This window comes from Anastrepha obliqua, chromosome 5 (assembly GCF_027943255.1).
Source record: "Anastrepha obliqua isolate idAnaObli1 chromosome 5, idAnaObli1_1.0, whole genome shotgun sequence".
Lineage (NCBI taxonomy): Eukaryota > Metazoa > Arthropoda > Insecta > Diptera > Tephritidae > Anastrepha > Anastrepha obliqua.
Window position 1 is genome coordinate 101,135,233 of NC_072896.1, and position 25,602 is coordinate 101,160,834.

At 34.7% G+C, this 25,602-nt stretch overlaps 1 protein-coding gene across 1 annotated transcript in view; it reads left to right on the forward strand.

Moving 5' to 3' along the window:
- LOC129247521 (neural-cadherin) overlaps nucleotides 1-23,429 on the forward strand; it is a gene marked incomplete at its 5' end in the record, with an annotated part of 119,833 nt that extends 96,404 nt beyond the window's left edge. The window contains 3 exons of the mRNA XM_054886673.1: nucleotides 7,041-7,253; nucleotides 13,832-14,002; nucleotides 23,305-23,429. Coding sequence (XP_054742648.1) covers nucleotides 7,041-7,253; nucleotides 13,832-14,002; nucleotides 23,305-23,429 — 509 coding nt within the window. The remainder of the gene's footprint in view (nucleotides 1-7,040; nucleotides 7,254-13,831; nucleotides 14,003-23,304) is intronic.
- Nucleotides 23,430-25,602: the final 2,173 nt, after the last annotated feature.

The following is a 25,602-nucleotide window of genomic DNA, read 5'->3' on the forward strand; positions in this document are numbered from 1 at the left end:
ATACACAACATTTTTTTACCAGAAATCAATAATTTTATTCAAAAAAAAATCATTAAAAAAATAGGAAAAACCCTTACGTTTTTCGAAAATTTCCCTGAAATGGCGATAAAAAAATTGTTTTTTTCTCCCAAAAAATTGTATACCTAAGAAATGTGTAAAAATATGAAAAGAAGCCCAAGATTGTACCAAAATTTTGAAAAATTAATAAGTTTAGAAAGTATTGAATTTTTTTCCAAGCATTTTTGCTTTTATACGTAATGGTATTTTATACCTAAAAGATGTGTAAAAATATTGAAAGGATCCGAAGATATTTCACTTTAAAAATTTTTGTTTCAAAATTTTTAGGAATAAATAAATTAGAAATCGTTAAATGTTATTCAAAATATTTTTTCACACTTCTTCTTATCATAGCTTCTGCTCAAATATGAACGAGACGGTATCAATAAAACGGTCCGCGGATGACATATGGCAAAAATAAATTTTTTGTTTTTTGGTAGGACTGTTATAAGCTTACATGGCAAATTTCAGCGTGATATGTCACATAGTTTGTTTTCTGTGCTACTGTAAACAAGTCAAGCTCGAGTGTGTTCTTCGAATTAGAAAAATTAGATTGTCGCCATAATACTTGGGCTAATTCGCATGAATCGTTCAATTAAAAGATATGAATACAGCTCTGCCAGGTATCAAATATATTGCATACGAGATTGCTGTAGTTCAAGATTATTTATCAGCAATTTGTTATCGAACATCTCGGATGACCCAATATAACATAAACAAACTACTCTTTTAGGAGCATAAAATTAATTGTTTTTTATGGTCATCAAATACAAGCTGAATTATTCTTGCACCACAAATGCCAAACATTTGCTATTTAATTGAAATTTTTTTTTTAAGATTTTCATATCATATTTACAATTGCTAACCACGTCCACAAACCACAATGTACATTAAAATAAACGCTCTTGGCCATATAACCGCAACACCATAATTTTTTACATCCGCACAAGCGAATACACGCACGAAAAAAAATCACTTTGATTAAAAAGCAACGCACAAAGGCTCAATGGCGACGAAATGCCGAGAGTGAGGGAGAAAAGTAAGAACAAAAAGTAAGAGGTTGGGGAATGTTTAATTGAAGTAAAAAGTGAAAAATTAAAAAATTGAAAATAAAAATATTAAAATCAATTATTTTAATTTTTTTGAGTATTCACACAGTACATGAACATAAGTACGACGCTTCCTTGTGAATTCAAAGTTAAAATTTCACGCACTCCATGCGAGCCATCATGATCACTTTTATTGAACTGCAGCATGGGTGTTATGCTCTCAATTGTGGAAAAGTGCTCATCAATACGCACAGTCTCATTAACATACCAATCTGTATGTGTATAAGTGCATATAGATGTACGGATAGATGTATACAGCTACCAACACACATTTGTGGCCATTCGTGTAGCCAGAGATAGGCATCGCAAAGCAGAAAAATGAAATCATCCAACTTTTTTCTGCTCTTGCATTGCATTTCCAATTGATATTAATTAATTTTTATGGTAATGATTTTTCATAATATAACATTTACACTTCACTAGTAAATGCATGACCCCGCAGTCCAACTTACTAGTTCAGAATTACTTTAATTCCAGTTTGCTTTGCAGCTTTCGGTAGCTGTCTGCTATCTTTTTTCGATATCACCAAATGGTGTTTTTAAAATGACAAGAAAAATGTCAATTTTCCGCCACTATATCAGCAATCTATCTGCTAGTAAACTAAAAAGTATCCTTATAATTTGAAGCATTCATATTTGTAATAATAGAAGAATATTTCTCTCGCATACACCTCTAATCGGTAATTTTCCAATTGGTACAGTTCTAGTCACTCTCGGATCAGTACGACTTCTATCATTAAATATCAGCTCATGAACTGTAATGATGGCTGAGTTGTTGATTTCCCACTGCAGATAAGGGTTTCGATGGCACTCGATATACATGCATACTGGTATACTGTAACTGTATTCATGGTTAAAGAGGCCAAGCATTGAAAGTGCCAATTCAGCGTAATTGTAAATACTCGGAGTGCAAAGTGTGTGGACTTGGGCTAGTTCGCGCATCAATGGAGTTCGAATTGTAAGGCTTGTAGTAGGCAAATATGTGCATTTAAGTTAACTTAAATGGGTATATGAGTGCATAGCTGACTGCTACTTTGTAGAATAAGCCCTATTTAAGCAGAAGAGTACCAACACTTATAGAGCTTTTAGACTGTGAAAAGTTGTTACTCATGAACAAATCAACTAAAAGCGCCTTGACGTAAGGGCGATCAGTACATTGGCCAACATACTATAATTAGGTTAGATTAGATTAAGCTGAGGTAGTTACTCGAGTAGGGCACAAATGTGCGAGTTGGGTTGTTTGTGATGCCACAAAGAGTACAAGTTCTTTATTTTTCTTTCTCGTTGGAATCAATGAACAAAGGCACTGATCTTACTTTTAAGCCTCTCACTGCTCTAAAATGATTGCCGTTTTCTTCACATTGCTCATATACTGGTAAAGTGTCATAATTCAGAAAAGCAAAATTTTGAGAAAAACGGCTTCAAAGTTTCCTATTTACTACTCGTAAACCTACCTAAGTAAAAGTAAAGACATGTTTTATGTAATAAATTACTATTAGTTTGGGGTAAAGGAACTGCATTATTTCCTCGGTAGATGGCTGTGGTAATCGATATCTTGCAAAGTATCGATCAAACAATTTAAAATTTCTGCTTGTTGTCAAGGCGACAATTCACACTAAAAAATTCGTTTCCTGCTTTTTGTTTGCTATATTCAGTTATGAGTTACGAGGTGTTACTAATTACATTTTACAGTTTTTCTGCAATAAAGGCAAATAAATGCAAATCTTGTGGTCATTTCTGCATACTTTTCTAAACCATATTTCTACTACGACACTATTGAAGTAAATGTGCAATATGCAGAGCAGGAGAAACGCAAATAAGATGCCTCTGTGTATTCTAATAACATTTAATAGTCGCTGTAAATTCTTGAGAAATTCTACCGAAGTCATAGTGCTTGGCGAGTAAATTCAAACGAATATCGGGCATAAGCGAATAAATGACTGCTTGCTTATGGTCATATATGTATAATATAAGAACAACACATACTAATAATTTTAGATCGAGCGTAACTCGATTTTGGTCAGTTTTAGTATAATTAAAATGAAAATATATGACTCCCCTGCCAAATATGATAAACTAATTTTTAAAATTAATTTTAATCCTTAATTACATTTTATTCCAAAAACTACAAAAAAAAGTTAACATAATTGTAGAAACAAACAGAATAAAACGATCAACCGGTCGGTATGAAGTAAATTAGAAAGAGAGCTTATTGAACAGTTTGCTTATTCATAAGTAACTATATACATACATATGTAAATATTTCAATACTTTTTACATTTTACAAATCGAAAGAGAATAGGAGAATAAGCTGATACAATAAAGAATAAGCGACTTAAACATTAGGATGCTTAACAATAATTTTAAAATTAACCGAACCTGAATAAATCTCAAAACTAAAATTTATTCTTAATTTTTTTTTTTTAATTTTTCTTTTTACTATTAGGTTGGGGAATAAGTTCGTAGCGTTTTCACCGAAGACTTTTATTTAAACAAAAAACAATAACTATATCAATGATTTAATCAAATAAATATTCGCCGTTGCTGTATACAACCTCTTCTCACCTCTCGACCAATTTGTTGATGCCGATGAGAAGTTGTTGGGCCAGTTTTCAAAGAGGTCCTTTGCTATCGAAGGGCGTTATTATATTATATGATGTGACAGGGAACAGAAAATATGGTAATCGTTCTGGGAAAGTCCGAAGAATACGGCAGATGCTGAAGGACCTTCCACTCAAGCTCTTGGAGTACGGCTTTCACAACTTGTGCAACATGGGGCCTGGTGCTGTTGTAAAGCAGTACGGTTTGACCATGGCGATCAGGTCTTTCGCGCAATGCAGCTGGGCTAAGTAGAGCTCCTTGTTGACTGTGGTATTCTTTTCGAGAATTTCAGTGCACCATGCCCTTCCAGTCCCACAAAACACATATTATGATCTTTTTTGGATAAAGGTCGGGCTTGACAAATGGCTTTGGCGTTTCTCCTGGAGACACCCACTCCTTCCTTTCCTTCATATTGATTTACAAGCACCAGTTCTCATCTCCCGTGACAATTCGGTACTAAAAGCTCTGTTTATGACCGCGTGTTGAGAATCGTTTTATGATCGCAGGTCATTTCTCCTTCAAAAGTGAACTCAGACATTTTTGAATGAATTTAGAAGGTCTTCCGCTGCGGGATGCGTCATTGACGTTAAAGTCACCATTTTTATACTTTGCAAATCATTTCCGTGCTATAGACTCGCCTATGACACCTTCTCCATACACGTCCCAAACGTCCCGAGCTGCTTTTTAGCCTCGGTGAAAAGCAAAAAAGCGCAGGTATCGAATGTGTTGTTTTCTGCCTCCTGAGTATTCCATTTCTAAGCCTCAAAACTAAAAAACATTAAAAAACTCAAAAACATTGCAAAATTAATGTAGTTTTGTGGAGCAGAAAGAGTTCTATCGAATGATTACTTAAACTCTGCCATACAACAAGCAAGTCGTTGTAAAATAAAAGAAAATATAGAAACGCTATGAAATTATTAGGTACTCAACCCATAGTTTGCGATAAGCTTCTTCTCATTCTACCCAAGCCACAAAAGTGCGCTGAATCTTCACGGAGAGTCAATACCCGCTTTCTCGCGACTTTGCTAGCAATTTCATTTCCAAAGACAATGCGACCCCGTACTCAGAAAATCCAAACCTGATTGGTCATGTCGAGGTGTTAAGCCCGTTAAGGTACTTCAGTTCCAATATCGAGATTACTTGGTGCAAAGTAATAATCTTAATAGTCGCGAGGCTGTTTTAAAAGTTTAACGATATCGATAAATGCGCCTGATATTGAAGTCTGCACAATTGCGTCTAACTACTTCTACATGAATAAAAGGCACTTGTCTTCCCACGGTTTAAAATTATCTCAATCTGTACATGCAAATTTTTGGACGTACTATATACGTTTCATATGAAGTTCAATTATTAATCGAAATACGTGGCAGGTTCCTGCTTTTAGTTGCCAATATAATACCATTTTAATATGATTTAAATTGTTTTACTTTTGTTTTGTATTATTATGAAAAATTTAATTTTTTAAAAATAATTCTTTTTTTTTGTGCCCTTAAAAAGTACAATTCACTTCGGTTCAGTTTCGGCTGAACAATGAAAAAAATTACTGAAGTTCGTTTTCGTTTTGCTTCGCCTTAAAAAAGCAATGTTCGTTGTTTCTTCATTAATGAAATACAATTTGCTGTGGCGTATACGTAACCTCAGCTCACACCACCCCATTCCAGGAAATTAGTAAAATGAATAGCAAATTGTATTGAAATGAAGGAAAGAAATTCAAGCAAAATTAATATTAATTAATTTCGGGTAGTAAACAAAAACAAAAAACAAAGAAAACAACAAAAAACTCACAACCATTTCATTTTAACCACAAGTTTAGTGCAAAAAAATTAGCTATTTATTATCAGTCTGTCCATCTTACTTCAAATGCGTCCGAAAAGCACCGTTTGTTAGCGGTGGTGGAATATTAGAATTTCAAAGTAGTAAAGGGCTTAAGAGTTATGCGAATTTATAAATGGATTACTGCACCGCAAGTTGCGAAATTGCAATAATGGCAACTTTCATTCTAACGCGCTGCCCGCTGCCATGATGTTGCAACATTGTTAATTTAATGCATTGCATATTGCATACTCACAGTGCGTAACGATGCAAAACAAGATAAACACCAGCAGGATCAAGTAAGTTGGTTACGTTGTGTGTATACAATTTTCAGATGTGTTTTTACTTGTTGCAAGTAATTAATGTAACGCGTGGGACTGGCAGCGTGTAGCCAACACCACTACCACAAACCATTGCAGTTCATTTGTTCATACACAAAAGGGTGAACAAATTTGTAATTTATACACACACACACATGCACATATATAAAAATACATATACATATTTACGTGCATACACCCATATATGCAAGCATACAAATTCGTTTGTTGGTTATCTAGCATTTGTTTGTGGTATTTGGTTTAGTTACGAGTATAGGAGCTGCATTTGGTTAGTTTACAAACGCGCGCTGCATGCTGCATAATATTTATGCGCACACATACATACATATTTATGAATACATGAGCACTGTGCGTATATGTGTTGCTAGAGCGCTTTAAAGCACGTACAAATTGTGCACTTGGGTTTGTTTCTACATATACATGTATGTATGTACGTATGTGTGCATATTTGCGGATTTTATTATTTTAATATTTTTGCTGAGTAAAATGTTTGCTTGCATTGAGCGTTAATGCAAGCGCTTTTCAGCTCATACTTTGGCTACATAACTTAATATCTAAGTGTATTTACTATTTACGCATAAATTCATAAACCATTAAACTGCACTTATGCACTTATGCGTGCGTGCATGTGTGCTTATATGAATATGAAGAATATATTTGCATGCATTTTTGTATATGTGAAAGTAGTAGTTAGTACTAAAAAGTGGTTTTTCGTATATAAAATTTTACGTTTTTATTTATCAAGTACATCCACTTACATAGCCATACGCCTGCCGGTAGCGTTGTTGTCAACATATGCACGCATATTACGAATACATATATATAATATTTTACAACTACCAGCAATAACAAGTAGCTGAATGAATAGGCTTTTCGGCGCGATAAGTACCACAGCCGAGGCCGTCGCGGTCGCCGCCGCCGCAGTTCGTTGCAGCAAAACGTTGAATCCTGCATTTGAAATTTATTAATTCGACAACTACAAATGTCTATACATATATACGTACTTACATACATAGAAATACGCATTAAAACCACTTTTACATGAAAATACTAATAACGCTACTTTTTCACTTCCCCTCTCCCCACCCTTCGACTTCTATTTTTTCTTTCACTATTTATAGTTCTGGTGCTCGTATTCGTCGTTTATAATCGCCGTCGTGAGGCGCATATTAAATATCCTGGCCCGGATGATGATGTGCGAGAGAATATTATCAACTACGATGATGAAGGTGGCGGCGAGGATGATATGACTGCATTCGATATTACACCGCTGCAAATACCAATTGGCGGGCCAATGCCACCCGAGCTGGCGGCCATGAAAATGCCAATAATGTGTAAGTACAAATAGTGCTAATATTCTATGTGCATATTAGGGTGGGTTCATTTCTATGCATTTTTTTTTAATCTGCCTTACATATTCGGACTCTACATAAAATTCCTAAAAGACCTACATTAAAGCATAACTCTAAACTCAATTTCATGTGCCACAAATTTAAATGGAAACTATCTTTAAATAATGCGAAAATACTAAATGAAGCGCAAGATGGCGCTGCAAAGCAAATTATATGAAATTGCTTGCTCTATTCTGTCTAAATCCAAAAAAAAATGATTGTGTGTAGGTAAAATAAATTAAATAGGCAGAAAAGTGCTCTGCTGTGAATCAAATCTAACCGTCTGTCCCAATATAGTTCGCTGTGAGCTTCTTCTTATTCTACCTAAGCTCCAAAAGTGATTTGAAGCTACTAGGAGCATTTATACTCAATTTTTAGTGAGTTTTCCAGCAATTCCGTTTCCTACAGAAAAGAAAATGGGAGCCGGTACTTAGAGCATCCAAACCTGATTGGTCATGTGAAGTGTGTTGAGCTTGCCAAGATTATCCTCTACCAGTTTAGAGATTACCTGATAGGAACTGAGTGTCTTAATTGTCGCTTGGCTGTCAGACAAGTTTAACGGTATTGGTAATTGCTAGCTATGACAAGTTACTCTTCTTATAGCTCGTTGCGTTTTTGTTGAATTTCATCTTCTGCTGGAATATCTTGAATCTACTGAATCGTAACCGAATTCTTGGCTTCTTGAGGAGTAATTCCCGCAAGCGGCTCAGCAAATCGTTTTGAATTCAAATCAAACGATTTACAGAACACGTCTCAATGATTTGAAAAAAAAGAGAAATTTAAACTAAAATTAAATTAAATTTTTTTCAAATGTTTTAAACCTTCATAAATTTTGGTTTACTTACAACTTTGAACTTGATTAGACTATACAAAAAATTACTTAACCCAATCTTAAAAAAATCCTTAGAGAAGATTAGGTTAGAGCTTGGTTGGCATCAAGCCACGCATAGACCTTTTGGTCCCTAGCGATACCAGATGGAGACCGACGTATATGAATACCAAAAGTACACATCATGTAGGATGCCAACGCTTTTGGCGAATCTAAGCAGAGCTGGGAGATCCGCTTTTGAGACGTCCCCCAGACTATCAAACAATGGGGCTCCCAGGCATTTTAAAAGCGTTTTTAACAATGCAAGACAGACGCACAGAAGGTGTTCCAAAGTTTTCTCAACGTCCTCTCTGCATTTCCTGCATTTGTCCGTGTTAGCATCCCTATCTTGTACGCATGTGCAGTCAATAGATTATGACCTGTTAGCATACCTATGATAGTTCTGCAGTACTTTCGCGAGAGCGTAAGTACGAATTGAGTTAGTTTTTTGTCGTTTGTTCTACACATAACTTTTGCTGTTTTGCATGTGATCAGATTAGTCCACCTAGCTTCCACTCGCCTTTTCATGTAGTCGTCCTTTTCATTGTATATTGTATTTAGCGGTTTTGGTATGTCGTTCTCTTTTTCAAATGGTAGTCTAATGGCTCTTTTTGCTACCTCATCTACTATTTCGTTCCCCATAATGCCTTTGTGACCCAATAGATATGCAGCCTACTGTTTGCGGCCAGACTGTCTATGGCCTCCCTGCTCCGTCGAACATTTTGGGTCTTAATATAATATGAGCTTATTGCTTTCATTACTGCTTGACTGTCCACGTATATATTAATTGTTGAGTTCTTTCCTTCCACTTGGAAAATATTGCCGTGGTCAGGCAGCTTGATAGGCTGCCTTATTCTTAGTTTTGAGCAGTAAATACCCGCTCCCACTCCGTCTTGAGTTTTAGAGCCGTCTGTACAGATGTGAAAAGTTCTATGGCGAGGCTTCATGCCTTTGTGCCATCCCTCCTCTCCAATTGTAGTGCGAAACCTTCTCTCCTAATTAAGGTACGAAGTTTTGTAGTCTGTGCAACCTGAGCTCCATTTTCCTATTGAGCTGTGTCCGAAGGTTCTACAGGTGAATACCCCAGCAGCCATTAACCTCCTCGCAGATTTCGCTGCCAGGTTTTCCGCCATAAGTTCAATAGGTGGCATGCTGAGTATTCTTTCCAGCGCCGCCGTTCGAGTGGTTTTCATCGCTCCTGTTATGCACAGAGCAGCGAGTCGTTGAATCCTTTCCAGTGGCATTAAGTATGTCAGTTTTCTTGTCGCAGTCCACCATACTAACGTTCTATACAGCAATATCGGTCTGACTACTGCTGTGTAGCACCAATGCATAAGCATGATAGACCCCAAGTAATGCCCAGCATTCTTTTGCATGCGTACAACGCATTACTGGCCTTTTTCACCCTTTCCGCAACATTGTGCTTCACACCAATTTACTGTCTAGTATTACTCCGAGGTACCTTGCATGATCTTTGAGAAGTAGTTCGTTGTTGCCTAGCTTCGGGAGGTTCCACGTCGGGACTTTACACTTCCTGGTAAAAAGTACCATGCCCGTTTTTCCGGCGTTTATCACTAGCCCTGCGGGAGATGTCCATTGGTGTACCGTTTTAAGTGTGTTATTCATCACATTACTGATAGTGTTCGGTAACTACTATAGCTATGCCATCTGCATATGCCACTAGTTTTGGTGCCACTCCGTAAAATTTCTTGAGCAGATCATTTGCTACAAGTAGCCATAATAGCGGCGATCCTTACAGAAAGTTGTGCAAAATTAATTATCTAATTTTGTTTTTAAATAATTTGTTTACTAAATAAAAGTATTAAAGTTAATTTTTTTACTAATATAAATATAAATTAAAGTTAATTTTTTTACTAAAAAAATTAATTTTTTTTAATATTTAAATTTTTTTTTTAAATATTTTATTTTTTTACTAAATAGAAAAAATATTTTTTTTTTAATAAATAAAAAAAATATTTTTTTTTAATAAATAAAAAAAATATTTCATTTTTTTACTAAATGAAAATTGTGATTTTGAGTCTGGAATCTTTAGTGCTTAGCTTTTATGCGCCCCATTGCTTGTCTGTTTGTACAGTGCAGCTGTCTAATTCGTAAGTGTCAAATATGATTGACGTACGACGCAGTTTGCAAAAATATAAATCAAAAATAGTCAATTCGTAATAGAAATTCCCGTAATACAAATTTGTGTTCGAAAAAGTAGCACTTATTGTATTTTAATAAATATCCATATTCATTTAGCTTCGAAAACAGCTCATTTTAAAATTAGGGGCTCAAAATTGACTTTGGATGCTCCAATGTATTCGTTTTTCTTACAATTATGATAGAGTCCGAATCAGCTAAATAAATAGACCCACCCTAATGTTTTTGTATGAGTGTATTTCAGTATACAAACACATATATGCAGTATTTTAGTAAAGTGTTATTACTAATCCGAAAATGGCAAATGAAAAATTGTATATAACAATAATGGAGTGGCATTTAAATAGCTTTGCTAAGAGTGGATATTAATTGCTTATCCGTGAAAATATTTGTTAGCCATAGTACGGAGGCATTTAAAGAGGAAATATTGATTATTTTTGGTATTTGATGCAAATACAGTTGGTAAACCAACAAACTAATGGGCAGACTATAATTGAAAATTCGAAAATTTATAAAGGCCAACATAGTGGAAAATTTAATAATTAAATAAATTTGTTTAAGATACAAAATTGAAAATAAATAATGCGTTTTAAATATATTATTAATATTCTAGAATAGAAAAAAATGAGAAAAATTAAAGCTCTATTTGAGCCAATTCAAAATTCCATTTTATTATAAAAAAATTCCATGAGCTCGATAACTGAGTACTCGAAATTTGTGTAAAAGTAATTAGAAAAGTATGAAATTTTGATGAAAATTTGCCGATTTTTTTCTTTTAATTTGCGCAAAGCTTTGAACTGGCATTTATATAATTCTTTTTTTGAGAGTGGACTCTGTTTTGATAAAAAAAATTGTTAAAATTAAATGGGAAAGAAATAAAATTTGCAAAAATTGTTAAGAAATCCCAGTGTCTTAGTTACTAAATGCGTTTAATGTAGTAATGCTGCATACTCAGAGTTTCATACGCTCAGCAATTTATTGTTTGAAGGGCTTTAAAGTTTAATCAGAAGGCAAAGCGTAAACAGAGGAAGCCACTGCGTATGCTTTACTTCATAGGAGGAAAACTCAACTTTTTGTTATGTATTTATAAAACAGCAGGGAAAGCGGAGTTGAGTTATTTACTACAACACACATATATACACCTACATATACACTCATATACACGTTTAATATATATTTTTCAAATTAATTTTTTGCGAAATTTCAGGATATTTAAGATTCAGTTTTTGAAGAGTCATTATTGTAATACATTTGACCTGGCGAAAAGTAAAAAGAAATGTTTTTTTTTTAATAGCTGAATATATCCTCCTTCGTTTCATATTCACATTAATAGAATGAAGGGAGCACAAGTTTTTAGACAGTTTTTTGAAGACTTAGTCATTTGAAATTTTAACGCACTTTCAAAAATTAAATTGCTGAAAAAAAATCTGAGTATGCAGCATTACTATATAAAATCTATGAATTCACGCGCATATGAAATGTTTCTTCGATTGCTTTTACTTTCCCACGGTGTAATAATTCAACCACAAAATCTACTATATTTTCAAATTCGTTTTTTTCAAACGATTTCAATTGCCACCGCGAATTCTCTTTTATGGCTGCTATCGGCAGAAAGTGAGTGCCCCAGAAAAAAGTCACAGAAAATGATAAAAGAAAAAAATCAGCTTGACTGCTTTGGCGAAAATTCCTTCAGAATGAAAGTCTTGTGAGGTGGTATTTTGGCGTGCTGAAAAGATCAAAAGTTTGCTTGCACACAACTCTAGCAGTTTTTCAACGAATGTGCACTCTCAAAAGCCATACAAGGCTGAAATAATATTTGCTGTTCACCCCCGGACCTTTTTGAATAACTTTTCTACTTATAAAAAACAGAAGTGACGGAAGTCTTTATTTTGACCTTTACGCGCTCCATTGCTTGCCTTTTTGTGTAATGCAGCTGTCTTTTTCTCAAGTATCAAATATAATTGACTTACAGACCACTTGCAAAAATTATAAATCTTCAGATTGGGTGATTAGTTTTGGGTAACCCTGCATATATATGATGGGCGCTTTCAGTTTTCTAAGCTTCTCTCTCAATTTGAGGTGCGCGTCTGGATGTTTTCCACAAATGGAGAGACCTACAGTCTTTTGCCGTCCCCCGAAAGGTCGATGATCTCTAATCATGAGCTATTTCATGGCATCATTTTCTATCATTTTGGTGATTCATGCTTACAGGGTGGCCCATATTCGACGGTCCCATTCCAATCGACGAGGCTTGTCCGCAGGCAACAATCTTTGCGTCAATTGAATCTTATAGTGGTCCGAGCAATGCCCAACTGCTGAGAACGGCGATTATGGGATGTCCTTGGCGACGTCTCAACACTGGCCCCTGCAAGAGCAATATTCGCATCCGATTACCTTGGGCGTACAAACCTTGGTCGTACCTTTCGTGCAAACGTTTCAAGGTGTTCTTAGAAGGCGCACTTTTCACATTATTTAATTTTTTATACGCACGTTGAGTTTTCACAATTGACTTCTTTTGTTGAATGTAAATTTCAACAATTTGGGAGCGCTCACGTGGCGTGTACTGTTCCATGGTAAAAATCTGCTTCGACTGACGCTTCCAACGCGGTATGTGGTTAAGCGGTCTGACGTCTTTGTCAAAAGATACAGGGTTGCCAGATGGGTCCGTCGAATATTGGCTACCCTGTATAGTACGTCTGAAAATCGGGCACTAAAGAATGTTAGTCATGCACAAATCAATTCGGCTGCGGTGGTCGGATTTTATAATTGGTCATTTAATTTATGCAGATACCATTTTTGACAGAATGTATTAACTACCTAAGGAAGGTTGTAATTATTGAATTATTGAAATTATATAATCAACTCTGCGCCTTAAAATTTATGCCTGAGTACAAAAAAAAAAAATCCATTATTCCAACATTTCTTAAATTAAAATAGAAATTATTGTGTATATGCTGTCTGTATACTTTTTAAATATATAAATATTTCAAACAGATTTTTATAGTTAACTTTTTAACTAATAATTTTCCTTTATCTTGAGGCTACTTAAAGCTCTTAACTTTGTCGAGGCCAATACGCGCCTCTGTACATACAAAAAAGTAGATCGTATTTTTTATTCCCTTGTGTGCCGTTCCTGCTCAGAATCGATGTACGCACACAAGTTCGCCTGCGACAGCATTAAAATTGTAGGAAACATGAATTTGCACTTCAGCTATGCGTTGTTGTCTTGCCTCAAAACTGTTAGACTGACTTTTTCACCTCCCTACGCCAAGCGCAACTTTAAAAATGCTATGGCATGGACATTTTTTCTTGCAAGGCACAAAAATATGTTGAAATTTTGTTGTCGGTTAGGCAGCCATTCGCCACTGAGCGCTGAGTTCTACTTCTTCTACTTATAGCTGCTTACACACTTACACATTTTACTTACTCATCTCAAATTCATACTAATTTTATTTCCATTTCTTCTACTTTCTCTTTTAATGCAATGCTGCAGATCCAGTGATGACGCTAATGCCCGGCCAGGAGCCAAACGTGGGCATGTTCATTGAGGAGCACAAAAAGCGTGCCGATGGTGACCCAAATGCACCGCCTTTTGATGACTTACGCAACTATGCCTACGAGGGTGGTGGCAGTACAGCCGGCTCGCTGAGTTCGCTTGCCTCTGGTAAGTACTTGAAGCAAAAATAAATAAAAACAAGAATAGGAAAGGAAATACAAATAGCAAAAATGTGTTAGTTAGTTTTTTTTTACTATTTTCAAATGTATTTATTTATATTTTTATTTACTTTTACGTTTTCTATAATATCGTGCCGCACTTTGAAGCTTTTGCACCCAATATTCGCTCCATTAGTAATGAGAGTCATCTCGTACATTAGCTAATAGATCGGATAGCAAGTAATGCTAGTGAATTGAAAAATAAATAAGCGGAGAAAAAAAGATACATTTCTGCTTACGTAGTTACAATCAACTGAATAGATTTCAAGCGCTTAGGTTTCGGCAAATTTACTCATTAAATGATACAAAAATATAGTTAAAAGCTCGTATTTTCTTTTAGGTTAGAGTGCAGTTAACAGTCAGTAGCCACTATTAGTGACTACAAAGTAGTAAATCAATTGCTATGACATTTGATTTCTGTGACAAATATTCTTTAACATCAGTACTTGCGCAAAGACTAGAAAAATATTTCATAGCAAAAAAAAAATTAATTCTTAAAAGAAATTTGGTATATGCGAAGGGCATTTAATGACTTATATGTTAAGAGGCAAATATAAATTCCACTACCTTATATACTTGTATGCTTTACCCTACAGCTATTGTTTTACATTTTACACTTAACTTAGAAATATTCACTAATTCTAGTCAAAAATATTTTTAGTTCAATATATTTACACAGTGCCCCACACAGCAGTTGCGATAGTATCTAATAGCACAGTGAAACAATTCTATGAAAATGTTACTCAAAACACACAAACTAAAACAATTACGAGAGAGAATGCCCCAGAATCAATGTGACCGAAGACAGTACTAGTCCAGAGAGCCCGAGTTTGTTTTTACGGGGAGTTAAAGTTTAAGAATTTTTTGCGAAAGTGCGAATAATTTATCGAAAACGACATGAAATATAATTTCAGTAGCCCGACTTGTACAGTAGAACTTACCAAGGAATATTTTTGTAGCACATTTTAACCCTCTACCTCCTAATTAAATGGGAGTTTTTGATCGTTTCTGTAAATAAGTATAACGAAAGTACAGTAAAAAAGACGTTAAGAGGGTCACGTTGTTCAACAAAAATTTTATACAGACAATTTCACTGGGGGTCACCGAAGATAAAAAATCCATGCGGGTTAAGGTGAGCGCGCAAGAAAACTTTGTCCAAACTAATGTGTACACATTTGGTATTGATACATATATAATATTAGAAAACGTTGTTTTATGGAAGGTCCATAGATATTGTATAAGGATGATGGTATATAAAAATTGCAAATCGTGAGCGTTTTTGAATGACCAAGAAAGAAAAAATTATGCCTATGAAAATTCTTAATATTGAGTGGAACAAATAAATCCCAAGTGAAGCTCAAATGAAGCATTAATGCCTTCAAGAAAGGTTTAGGTCGGCTACAAAATTAAAAGAAATAAATAACTGTGGCAAATTAGATCTTGGAGAACAGGTTTAAGCCAACACTGCTAGTCAGCTGCTTACAGATCTGTCGTAAGAATCATGCCGACTAACGCATACCCTTGCTTACTACAAAAATTTACTCTAAAAAACTAAAATATTGGGTTGGTGCTACTGAAAAAAGCCACTTTTTAGACGACTACAAAATCAAGTTCATGAGATCATATGGTGGCGAAAAATTACAATATAGAATGACTTAGCAATGACGATATTCTTCCTAAAGTACGACTTTCTTCATACATAATAATTTAGTATTATATTATGAGCCTTCATTTTTGCACTGGATTTATAAGGAGCCTTTCCTGGCAAAAATACACTTGGACGCTCAAAGTGGCTGCCGAAAAGCGAGTGACCATACTTTCTAGCACTGGTTACTCAACACCATTGGTGGTCGCCGTAGCCGAATGAGTTGGTGCGTGACTACCACTCGCAATTCACAGAGAGAACGGCGGTTCGAATTTCGGCGAAACACCAAAATTAATGAAAAAAAAACATTTTTCTAATAGCGGTCGCCCCTCGGCAGGCAATGGCAAACGTCCGAGTGTATTTCTGCCATGAAAAAGGTCCTCATAAAAATATCTGCCGTTTGGAGTCGGCTTAAAACTGTAGGTCCCTCCATTTGTGGAACAACATCAAGACGCACACCACAAATAGGAGGACGAGCTCGGCCAAACACCCAAAAAGGGTGTACGCGCTAATTATATAAATTTATATATTGGCACTAAGAACAAGACTATACCTCTCCGGTTAGATTTTCGACTAGCTGAATTCCAATCTGTATTCAGCGCAGTTTCTGACAATTTTTCGATATGTTCATGTGTATGAAGCTGAATAAAAAAAAGGGGCCGAAAGTTCTTTGATGTGCTAGAGAATTAGTTTTACTGTATTTACACAGCTATACCTCATATTCTGGCAACTTATATCATACAAACATTGTACTAATGGGCAATAACTCACACTTCAATATTTGTCCTACTCTACGCATATAATATAGATATATCTAAAGGGTTTTTTAAAAGTGACGCGTGTATGTCCTGTAGTGAATAATATACGGTAACTTTTTATCATCCTTAGCATTTGTAGAGTAGACAGATATACAATTTTAAACGATAGCACATCGGGCTAAAAATATTGAGACTTCATATGGAAATGGTCGATCGCTTCAAAAAAGTATATCGCAAAATTTGTAATTTTTTTGGTGAAAATAAAAGTCCGAATGAGTAGACAATTCAACATTTGGCAATAAAATTTAAAGAAACTGGTTATGTCGAAGATAGAGAAGGGACTGGCAGACCAAAAACTTGACGTTCTATTGAAAATATTGCTGCAGTAGCGCAAAGTGTTGCTGAACAACCACGCACATCGATATCTCAAAGTTCTCTAGAATTAGGCATTCATCAATCGACAGTTTGATAACTTCGAGTTTATTTATTCAAAATAGCTCCCTCTGTCCTCAATTTTCTCTTTTTTGCGCGATCTAAAACCTTTTCGAAAGAGTGTTTCAGGTCATTGTGGGGATATCCTGAAGGGCCCATTTGGATGGCCTCTACGGACGCAAAACGTGTTCCTTTCATGCCCAGATGCAATTTTCCCAATAGGTAGAAGTGACACGGAGCCATATCAGGTGAATGCGGTGAGTGATTGATGGTTAAAATGCGATTTCTAGTCCAAAAATCAGTCACAGGAGTGGATCTATGAGATGGTGCATTACGATGCAATAAGCGCCAGCTTCCTCCTTCGCGGTATACAGGACGAATTCGACGAATGCGATGCAACAAGCGCTTCAAAACGACAAGATAGAAAACTGCACTGACGGTTTGGCCTGTTGACACGAACGTTTTGTAGACAATTACCGTAATCGTAAAAACAAATGAGCATCGATTTGATTTTTGACTTTTTCAGATACGAGGTTTTGGATGGTGGCTCGTCTGGGGCTTTCAATAGGCACTTTGACGCTTAGTTTCGGGCTCATGCTGGAAGCACAACGTTTCATCACCAGTTACAATATTGTAGAGGAAGTTTTCGTCTTTTCTCGCCTCTTTGATGAGATCTTTCGAAAGTTGAATTCTGAGCAATTTTTGATCCTCAATTAACTTGTGCGAAATTAAATGTGCTAAGACCTTTCGTAAGCCCAAATGATCAGTTAGAATGTGATAAATGGATGTTTTGAAGATATTCAACTCCGATTCCATGAATTTCAAGGAATTTCATTTCGGTTCATTTTTAAAAATTTACAAACAATTTCGATGGAGTTTTCGAGTTTTCAGTGATTACTGATTTTGGGCCCGTATGTTCATTGTCATTTATGTCCTCCCAACCATCTCTGAAACGTGTAAACCACTCATGAACTCTGGTACGAGATAGACATAAACTTGTTCATCAATTCAAATGTTTCGGTAAACATTTTACCGATTTTAAAACAAAATTTGATATTAGCTCTTTGTTCGAAACTTATTTTTGTACCGATAACGGAAACATACTGGAACTTTATACGCAAGAACTTCGCTTCCACTGAACCGAATGTCACCAAGCTTTCACTAGAAGTCAGCTAGGGATGTAACTTCCAACACACGAACTCATTAAAAAGATGGCGCCAACAAAAACATTTATAAGACGCCAGTATTATCACCTTGTATTATTCATAAAACCTACAGTGTGGTGATTGCGCTAGTACTTTCGGGAATCACATATGAACAAATTTGTTGTTGTTTTTGTATTAATTGTTTTTTCTAAAATCTGCCAAAAGCTTTCGCCTTCAATATAAGACCTAACAGTGATATCGGTGATATTTTTATATCAGGAAAGTGATTTATTGTTACATATTTTCCTATCCCGTGATAAAATTTAAGGCATTTCCTTGATTAATTACTAGGGACGATAGTAACGCATATAAGCATAACAAACTACGACATTTTTGCCTTACCATACGACCATCCCTAACTGGTCTTAAATGCCCTTCACGCCCTCTAGACGCGAATTTTAGCATACAGTGCACAGGATAAAGTACGCCTTTCTGACACCCTTTAGTTTATAAGTAAAATACGCATTATATAAAGAGTATAAAAAATATACACCTATACCTGCCATTAGCCGCTAGTTAGCTTCCTCTAGGCACTTACGTACTTGTATTTAGTTCCTTTCTATTTGGTGAATCATACACGTAATTCATGTTCAAAATGTGTTTTTCCATTTAAATTTGCAGGACTGCGCTCCAATACCGCTGAATATTGGGTGTAAAAGTGAGCAAAATGTTTTAGTTATAAGATAAATCCCCACCTTATTTGTGTATATCCACATGTGTGTATATAAGTACAGCCATACGTTATAGAGAAAAAATGTGAAATAAATATGCAAAATGAACTTTATCACTTCACTTGGGTAAATTTGGTTCAAAGCGATGATATCTGGCGCTATGACTAAAAAAATTGCACAGCTTTATTAGCCAATATAGTTCATTCTACCAATCAACTATTGATTTGCTGGGTTTTTCAAGCAGTATATGAACTTCTAATCCCACATAGCTGTAACTTAATTAAAATAAAAAAAATTTATATACATATATAAAATAAATAAAAATTTTTTCGTAAAATTCATCAATTAAAATGTTAATATCAAAACAAACTAAAGTGTGACAAGTTTTTTTTAATAAAAGTTCACAGTTGCGTTATTAGCTTTTTAAAAAGTAAAAGGCGCATGTGTGGGTTTTAACCAATTTTTAATAGGAAATATTTCGCCAAAATTTTTAAAATAGCAAACCTGCCATTTTTCGCTCTAATATTCTTCAAAAGTTGCCAAAAACGGTGAAATTGCAGAAAATATTCCAACCCATGTTACTCGAAGCACTTTAGTATGAACTGCTCACCAAAGCTACTTAAAATCTGATTATACATCACTTGAAATATCACACTGCAGTGTGAGTTTTCTCGACATATGCTTCCCTATGCGCCCCGTAAATTATCCCAACCGACCTCTATAACTGATTCAACGAATAACACATAATTCGGAATTAAGTCTTTACGTTCCAACTAATTCGAAAGCAACCACCTTCTTAAGAACTTGATAAAAAATAATTTTCCCAACTATCAAGCTGCTATTCGATTGACTAAAAAAGATTGTTTTTAAATTTTCCCTTTGCTTTTCGTTAGAGGCTTAAACAGTTTTTTAAGGCGCTGAAAAGCGCTCACCTCCAATTTTATTTCTGATATTCGGGAACTAAAAGAAATCAGTAGATGACAAAGTGTTGATCTTTTGAGTGCTCAAAAATTCTCTTGTGTGAGCCGATATGTTAGAGCTCACATTATGTTAGCGATGATTCGTCTTCGGCGGTCTGGTTTTCCCAAACGCAATTTTCGTTTCCTTTTTAAGTTTTTCTAATGGACCATTTTCGGAATTACTACATTTTCCGGAAAAACAGGCGACCATGTGCCCTTCCCTTCCGCGAACAATTTTCGTTGGATTTAGCTCATCTTGGAGCCCTCAGTCTATCAATTTCTGATTTGTTTCTTCCTCACATGCATAGATCCAAGATTTGTCGCCTGTTTCGATGTCACAGATGTACTTTGAACTACCGCGGCTTAATTTCTTTAACAGTTCTTTACACCAATCGAAACGAGTCCTGTTTTTTGACAACAAAATACTTATCTAATAATGAATGTGTGCTGGTCTCACTAATGTCCAAGGATGCCTTCATTTCGTGCCTATGTCACATGATGATCTTGCCTTGCAACTCATCGTTGTACCTACGTCTCACAGTGGCTAAATGTGGTGCTCAAAATTTTGTTGCACTGTGTTATTGAACACAACAGTTGCTCTCCTGCCATCCAAGGGAACTAGTGAAAAAAACAAAATAAGCTGAACAAAAAGCTAGAGATTTTATATCTATACATACCACAGTCAATTATTTACTGGAAGGAGATAGTATGGCTTTTTTGATGGGAAAAAGTAGTTTGTATTGAGAATTTGTGAAATTTTTTTGAGAAAAAGTATAAAGAAAATATGTTTCAGTAATTGATGAAATTTGTCAAAGTGATTTATTGTGCTCGAGTTCATTTTGTGTAGTATCATACTATTTTATATTTGTACACACACACATTATGCATACGTCCTGTTTACAAAAAAATTTAATGACCTCTTATGTTGATATATAAAAAGTGAATGACGTAATGAGAGGGATCGTATGTTTACGTTTCACCATATTTTTTTGTTTCAAATTAATTTTAGTTATCTTTTTATAAAAATATGCACATTCCATAACAAAAACCACATGAATTCAGGTTTCAAACTTAATGCAAAATTTTTTAACATTCATCCGATATCTAATATATAAAATTAATTTTTTTTTTCAAAATTCGTAAACAATTTTAGTACATGCAGTTTTGTATTTCATATAAATCCAGTTTAAAAGAGTGTAAGTCTAACTGGCTTGAAACTCCCGCTGATTTTTGATATTTTTTTATACAGATCAAATGGGAAATATGGTCAGAAAAAAATTACGAAAAATCAACAAAAATTTTCAGCCGCTTCAAATTTGCACTTAATTCAAATAAATTTTAATGAGCTACCATATAAAGGGTGGTTAAGTTTCAAGGGCCGGTGTTGATTTTGAATAAAATACAATTTTTTTTAGAAAATTATTATTATTTCTCTTTATTATGATAATACTGGTATGGCTCAATTATATATAAAACAAAATATCGGCCAAATGGCCGCCTCCATCCGATGGTCCAAATTTTCGATAACGCTGAGGCATAATTGAGATTCTATGCCGTTAATGTGCCGAATTATCTCATCTTTTAGCTCTTGCATTGTTGCTGGCTCATCGACGTACACCTTTTCTTTCAAATAACCCCAAAAAAAGAAGTCCAACGGTGTCAAATCACATGATCTTGGCGGCCAATTGACATCGCCGCGACGTGAGATTATTCGGCCATCAAATTTTTCGCGCAAAAGAGCCAGAAACCATAAATTGTCCATATCCGTATCTTCCAATTCGGGCCACAAAAAGTTCGTTATCATCTCACGATAGCGAACACTTTTCACAGTAACTGCCTGACCGGGCTCATTTTGAAAAAAATACGGCCCAATGATGCCGCCGACCCATAAACCGCAGCAAACAGTCACTCTTGTTGCGTGCATTGGTTTTTCGGCAATCACTCTTGGGTTATCATTCGCCCAAATGCGGCAATTCTGCTTATTGAAGAATCCACTGAGGTGAAAATGTGCCTCATCACTGAAGATGATTTTCTTCGAAAATTGGTCATTTCACTGTTGCCCCTTATCATAATAAGCCTGAATAACTCTAACGCGTTGCTCGATTGTATATCTTTCCATGATTCAAATTGAATTAGTCTGAAATTGAAAATTTGTCGAATGAAATGCAGAAGAAAACTTGACCTTTAGGTGTGGTTCACATTCAACATAGGCGCTTAAAGTTTAACTACCCTTTACATAAAACTCTGTACTAAAATTGTATTTGAATTGTGATTAAAATGGCAGGAATTTTATTTAATATGTTTAGATGTTTTATAGATCTTGTAATTGGGCACCGCTTGGTCGGTCATCATCCTCCAATCCAAAGCCCCATCTTCCTTCTTCGCCCCCTGTCCTCTGTATAGCATCACAATGACCGAATTTGGTTCTTTTCCCAAGTGGGCCTTCGCCTGTGGAAACAATTTCTCCTAACATGACCTAGATTAGATTAGATTTCCATTGCCTAACTAAGTTGCTTACAGCACTTAAATCTTTTTAAGAAGGTAACTAGTCTCTCCAGTGGGACATTTTGAAAAGTTCTCAGGTCTTCAAAGAAATAATCGCGAAGATATTTGGTACGACTTCTTTGAAGTGCAGGACATTCACAGAGGAATTATTATACCGGCTCAATTTCTTCTTCATCTCCACAGCTCCCGTAAAAGTCATTGCGAAATACACCCATTCTATTGGCTAGGGTGCCACTAGTGCAATGACCCATTATAACAGCTGTGAGGAGGGCGGCAGTTGATCTGTTGAATCAAAGCAGACATTTTATCCTTTTAAGATTCAGTTTTGAGCAGAGCGCTTTGGAGACCATGCAGTTAGTAGACAGATATCACCTTCTATTGGTTTCCGCGATTACGCTCAAGTCAATCACAGTTCGTTTAGAGGAATGCTTATGTCCTCTACCATTAGCTGAGGGTAGTGCCTTTCTTTGAGGCATACCCACCGTTTTTTCATTTTCTCCCACTCAAAAGTAGCCGGTAACTCAACAGAGTGTGGTGTTGTGTTGCTGGATAAGCGAGAGTGACCTGCATTCTCTAGCAAATCTTGAATTGATGCTCGCTTAGTCCAACACCTTGCCCGCTGTTTAACTATGAACCTGACCTAAATCTTCTACAATGTTTGAAACTTGGACTGATAAAGTTTTTGTTACACATTAAATTATTTTTTTTATACAAAAATATTTTAAATTAAAATTAAAAAAATAACAACATGGTACATTTTTTTTTTGTTGTGTTAAGAAAAAATCTGCAAACAAATAATGGATGTGTAATTTAATGTACTGTAAATGAGTAGTACTTGTGTGTCGTTCTAGTTGGTCTAAAAAATACCAAAATACTTACACTCGTACATGTACATTTCTATATGTACCTATGTATTTTTGTACCCATATGGTGTACTATATACCTTTTATTACTAAGTTTTACTTTAACTCATTTTAAATTTTATTTTAACATATTTCAACCCGCTCCGAAATTTCTCCATCTTCCCTTTGTTAGTCACACTAATACATTTGCAATTTATTCCCCAACTTTTTCCAGGCACTGACGATGAGGCGCACGAGTACGATTATTTGGGTTCGTGGGGGCCACGATTTGGCAAGCTCGCCAATATGTATGGCGATGAAGCGAACGCCATAGCTGCACACCCCGAATTAGGATTGTAAGACCACAAAGAACAACAACAAAAACAAAAAAACAAAGAGGGAAATATTTATTAAATAAAAGCAGCGAAGTAAATAAAACGAAACACAAACAACAAAAAAAAAAAAAACAAAGACAACCAACTAAACAGACACACTTACAAAAAGGCGTATGAAGTTACGAGCAGTAACTAAATTATTCAAATAGTGTAGTGCAACCAAAGACAAAAGAATGTAAACGAAGTGAGAAGAAGAAGAGGCAGCAGAGTGATTGAAAGGAGCTCGCGTAATAAAAGCCTGCAAACTATGGAAAATTTAATTTACGGCGACAAAAATGACAAACATACATACATATGTAAAAAAATACTCATCCCCATACCAATTTTATATAAGACGACTGTACGTTAAATTTAGGCAGAAAGACAGAAATTAAGGAAAGTAAGAAAACAAAACTTCAGAAATGTGTCACTACAACCACACCTACATACGAAGATGCGTAAAAGCTGACAAGACCAGTTGACGCAAATATTGAAAAAGTTGCTGCGATTGTTGTGCTGGGCGAATAAATGTTAATGAAACCAAAGTATTTAAGGCTAAGAAGAGAGAAAGAGAAAAACAAATACACACGCAGAAAAAAACAAAAAACAGTAGACGTTAAAAGTATGCGTACATATTATACTCATCACTAGTTTTATAAGTGCTGTACATTTCCTTTTTGATATTATTTATTACAAATATAAATATTTAAGGTGTAAACATACTTAAAATTTAGATTTAGTTAAACGTTACAAAGGGTGGATGGGTGCCTAGCAAGTAAGCGCAAAGGCAAGAAATAATGGGTGGCAAGATAAGGAGCGTAGTGCGAGTAGCGGGAAGGGTACAAGTTAAATATTTATGTGAACGCTACTACAGGCTGCTGATAGGTATTTCTGAAAGCCTTGCACACCGAATAAAAAATAATAATTTGTACTTTCATGTTGCACGCATTCAAAACTACTTATATAATAAGCTTTGGATTAGTAAAACAAAAACAAAAAAAGGCGAAAAATTCAACGGCAACGACAAGCAAATACGGGCAGGAATTGAGTTAATTCTAATAAAGTTAATGCTAACAATAAAAAACACATAAATATTATACATATGTAAATGTAAGTGCGAGCATTTAAAAAATATTCGAAAAAAAGTATTGAAAACGAAAAATGCTGAAAAATATACATTTTTTAGGGAAAAACAGCATTTCGAAAGTCCTTAAGCCCTAAAATATGCAATAAGATGTTTATTTATCTATTACCATAGTGGTGGGCGTTGTGCAATTGGGTGACCCGGCAGCGAATTATAAGCCTCGCTAGACAAATTATGAAATTTGATTACAAATTAGTGGCATAAAGGGAGCAGAACAGTTCTAAGAAAAGGAAATGGACTTTTAACATTCTTTCAGGCGCTTACAAATTTATTAAGTTTTTTTTCATATTTTTTTTAATTTTTTATTTTGTTTTTTTAATTTTTTACTTTTGTCTAAGAAAAGAAAATGTTTTTTTAACATTATTGCAGGCACTTACTAATTTATTTAGTTTTTTTTTATTTTTAAATTTTTCTTTTGTACTTTTTTATGTTTGTTTATAATATTATTATTATTTTTATATTATTAATATTTTTAGTTTGTTTTTTTTTAGAGGATAAAATTGACTTTTAACATTCACGCAGGCGATTACAAATTTATTTAGTTTTTTTTCATATTTTTCTTATTTTTTATTTTGTTTTTTTAATTTTTAAATTTTTTACTTTTGCCTAAGAAAAGAAAATGTTTTTTTAATATTATTGCAGGCGCTTATGAATTTATTTATTTTTTTTTTAATATTTTTCTTTTTTTTAAATTTTTTATATGTTTTTTTATATTTTTTTTCTAAGAAAAAAAATTTTTGCAGGCGCTTACAAATTTATTTATTTTTTTATATTTATATATTTCTAATATTTTTAGATTTTTTAATATTTTTTGATAATTATTTCTAATATTATTATTAATTTTATATTATTAATATTTTTCATGTTTTTTAGAGAAAAAAATTGATTTTTAACATTTTCGGAGGCGTTTACAAATTTATATAGCTCAATTATCCTTCCATTAAGTGCAGTGCCTTTTGCAATAGGCACAGACGAAAAGACATGCTAAGTTAAAAAAAAATTTTATTATTTAAAT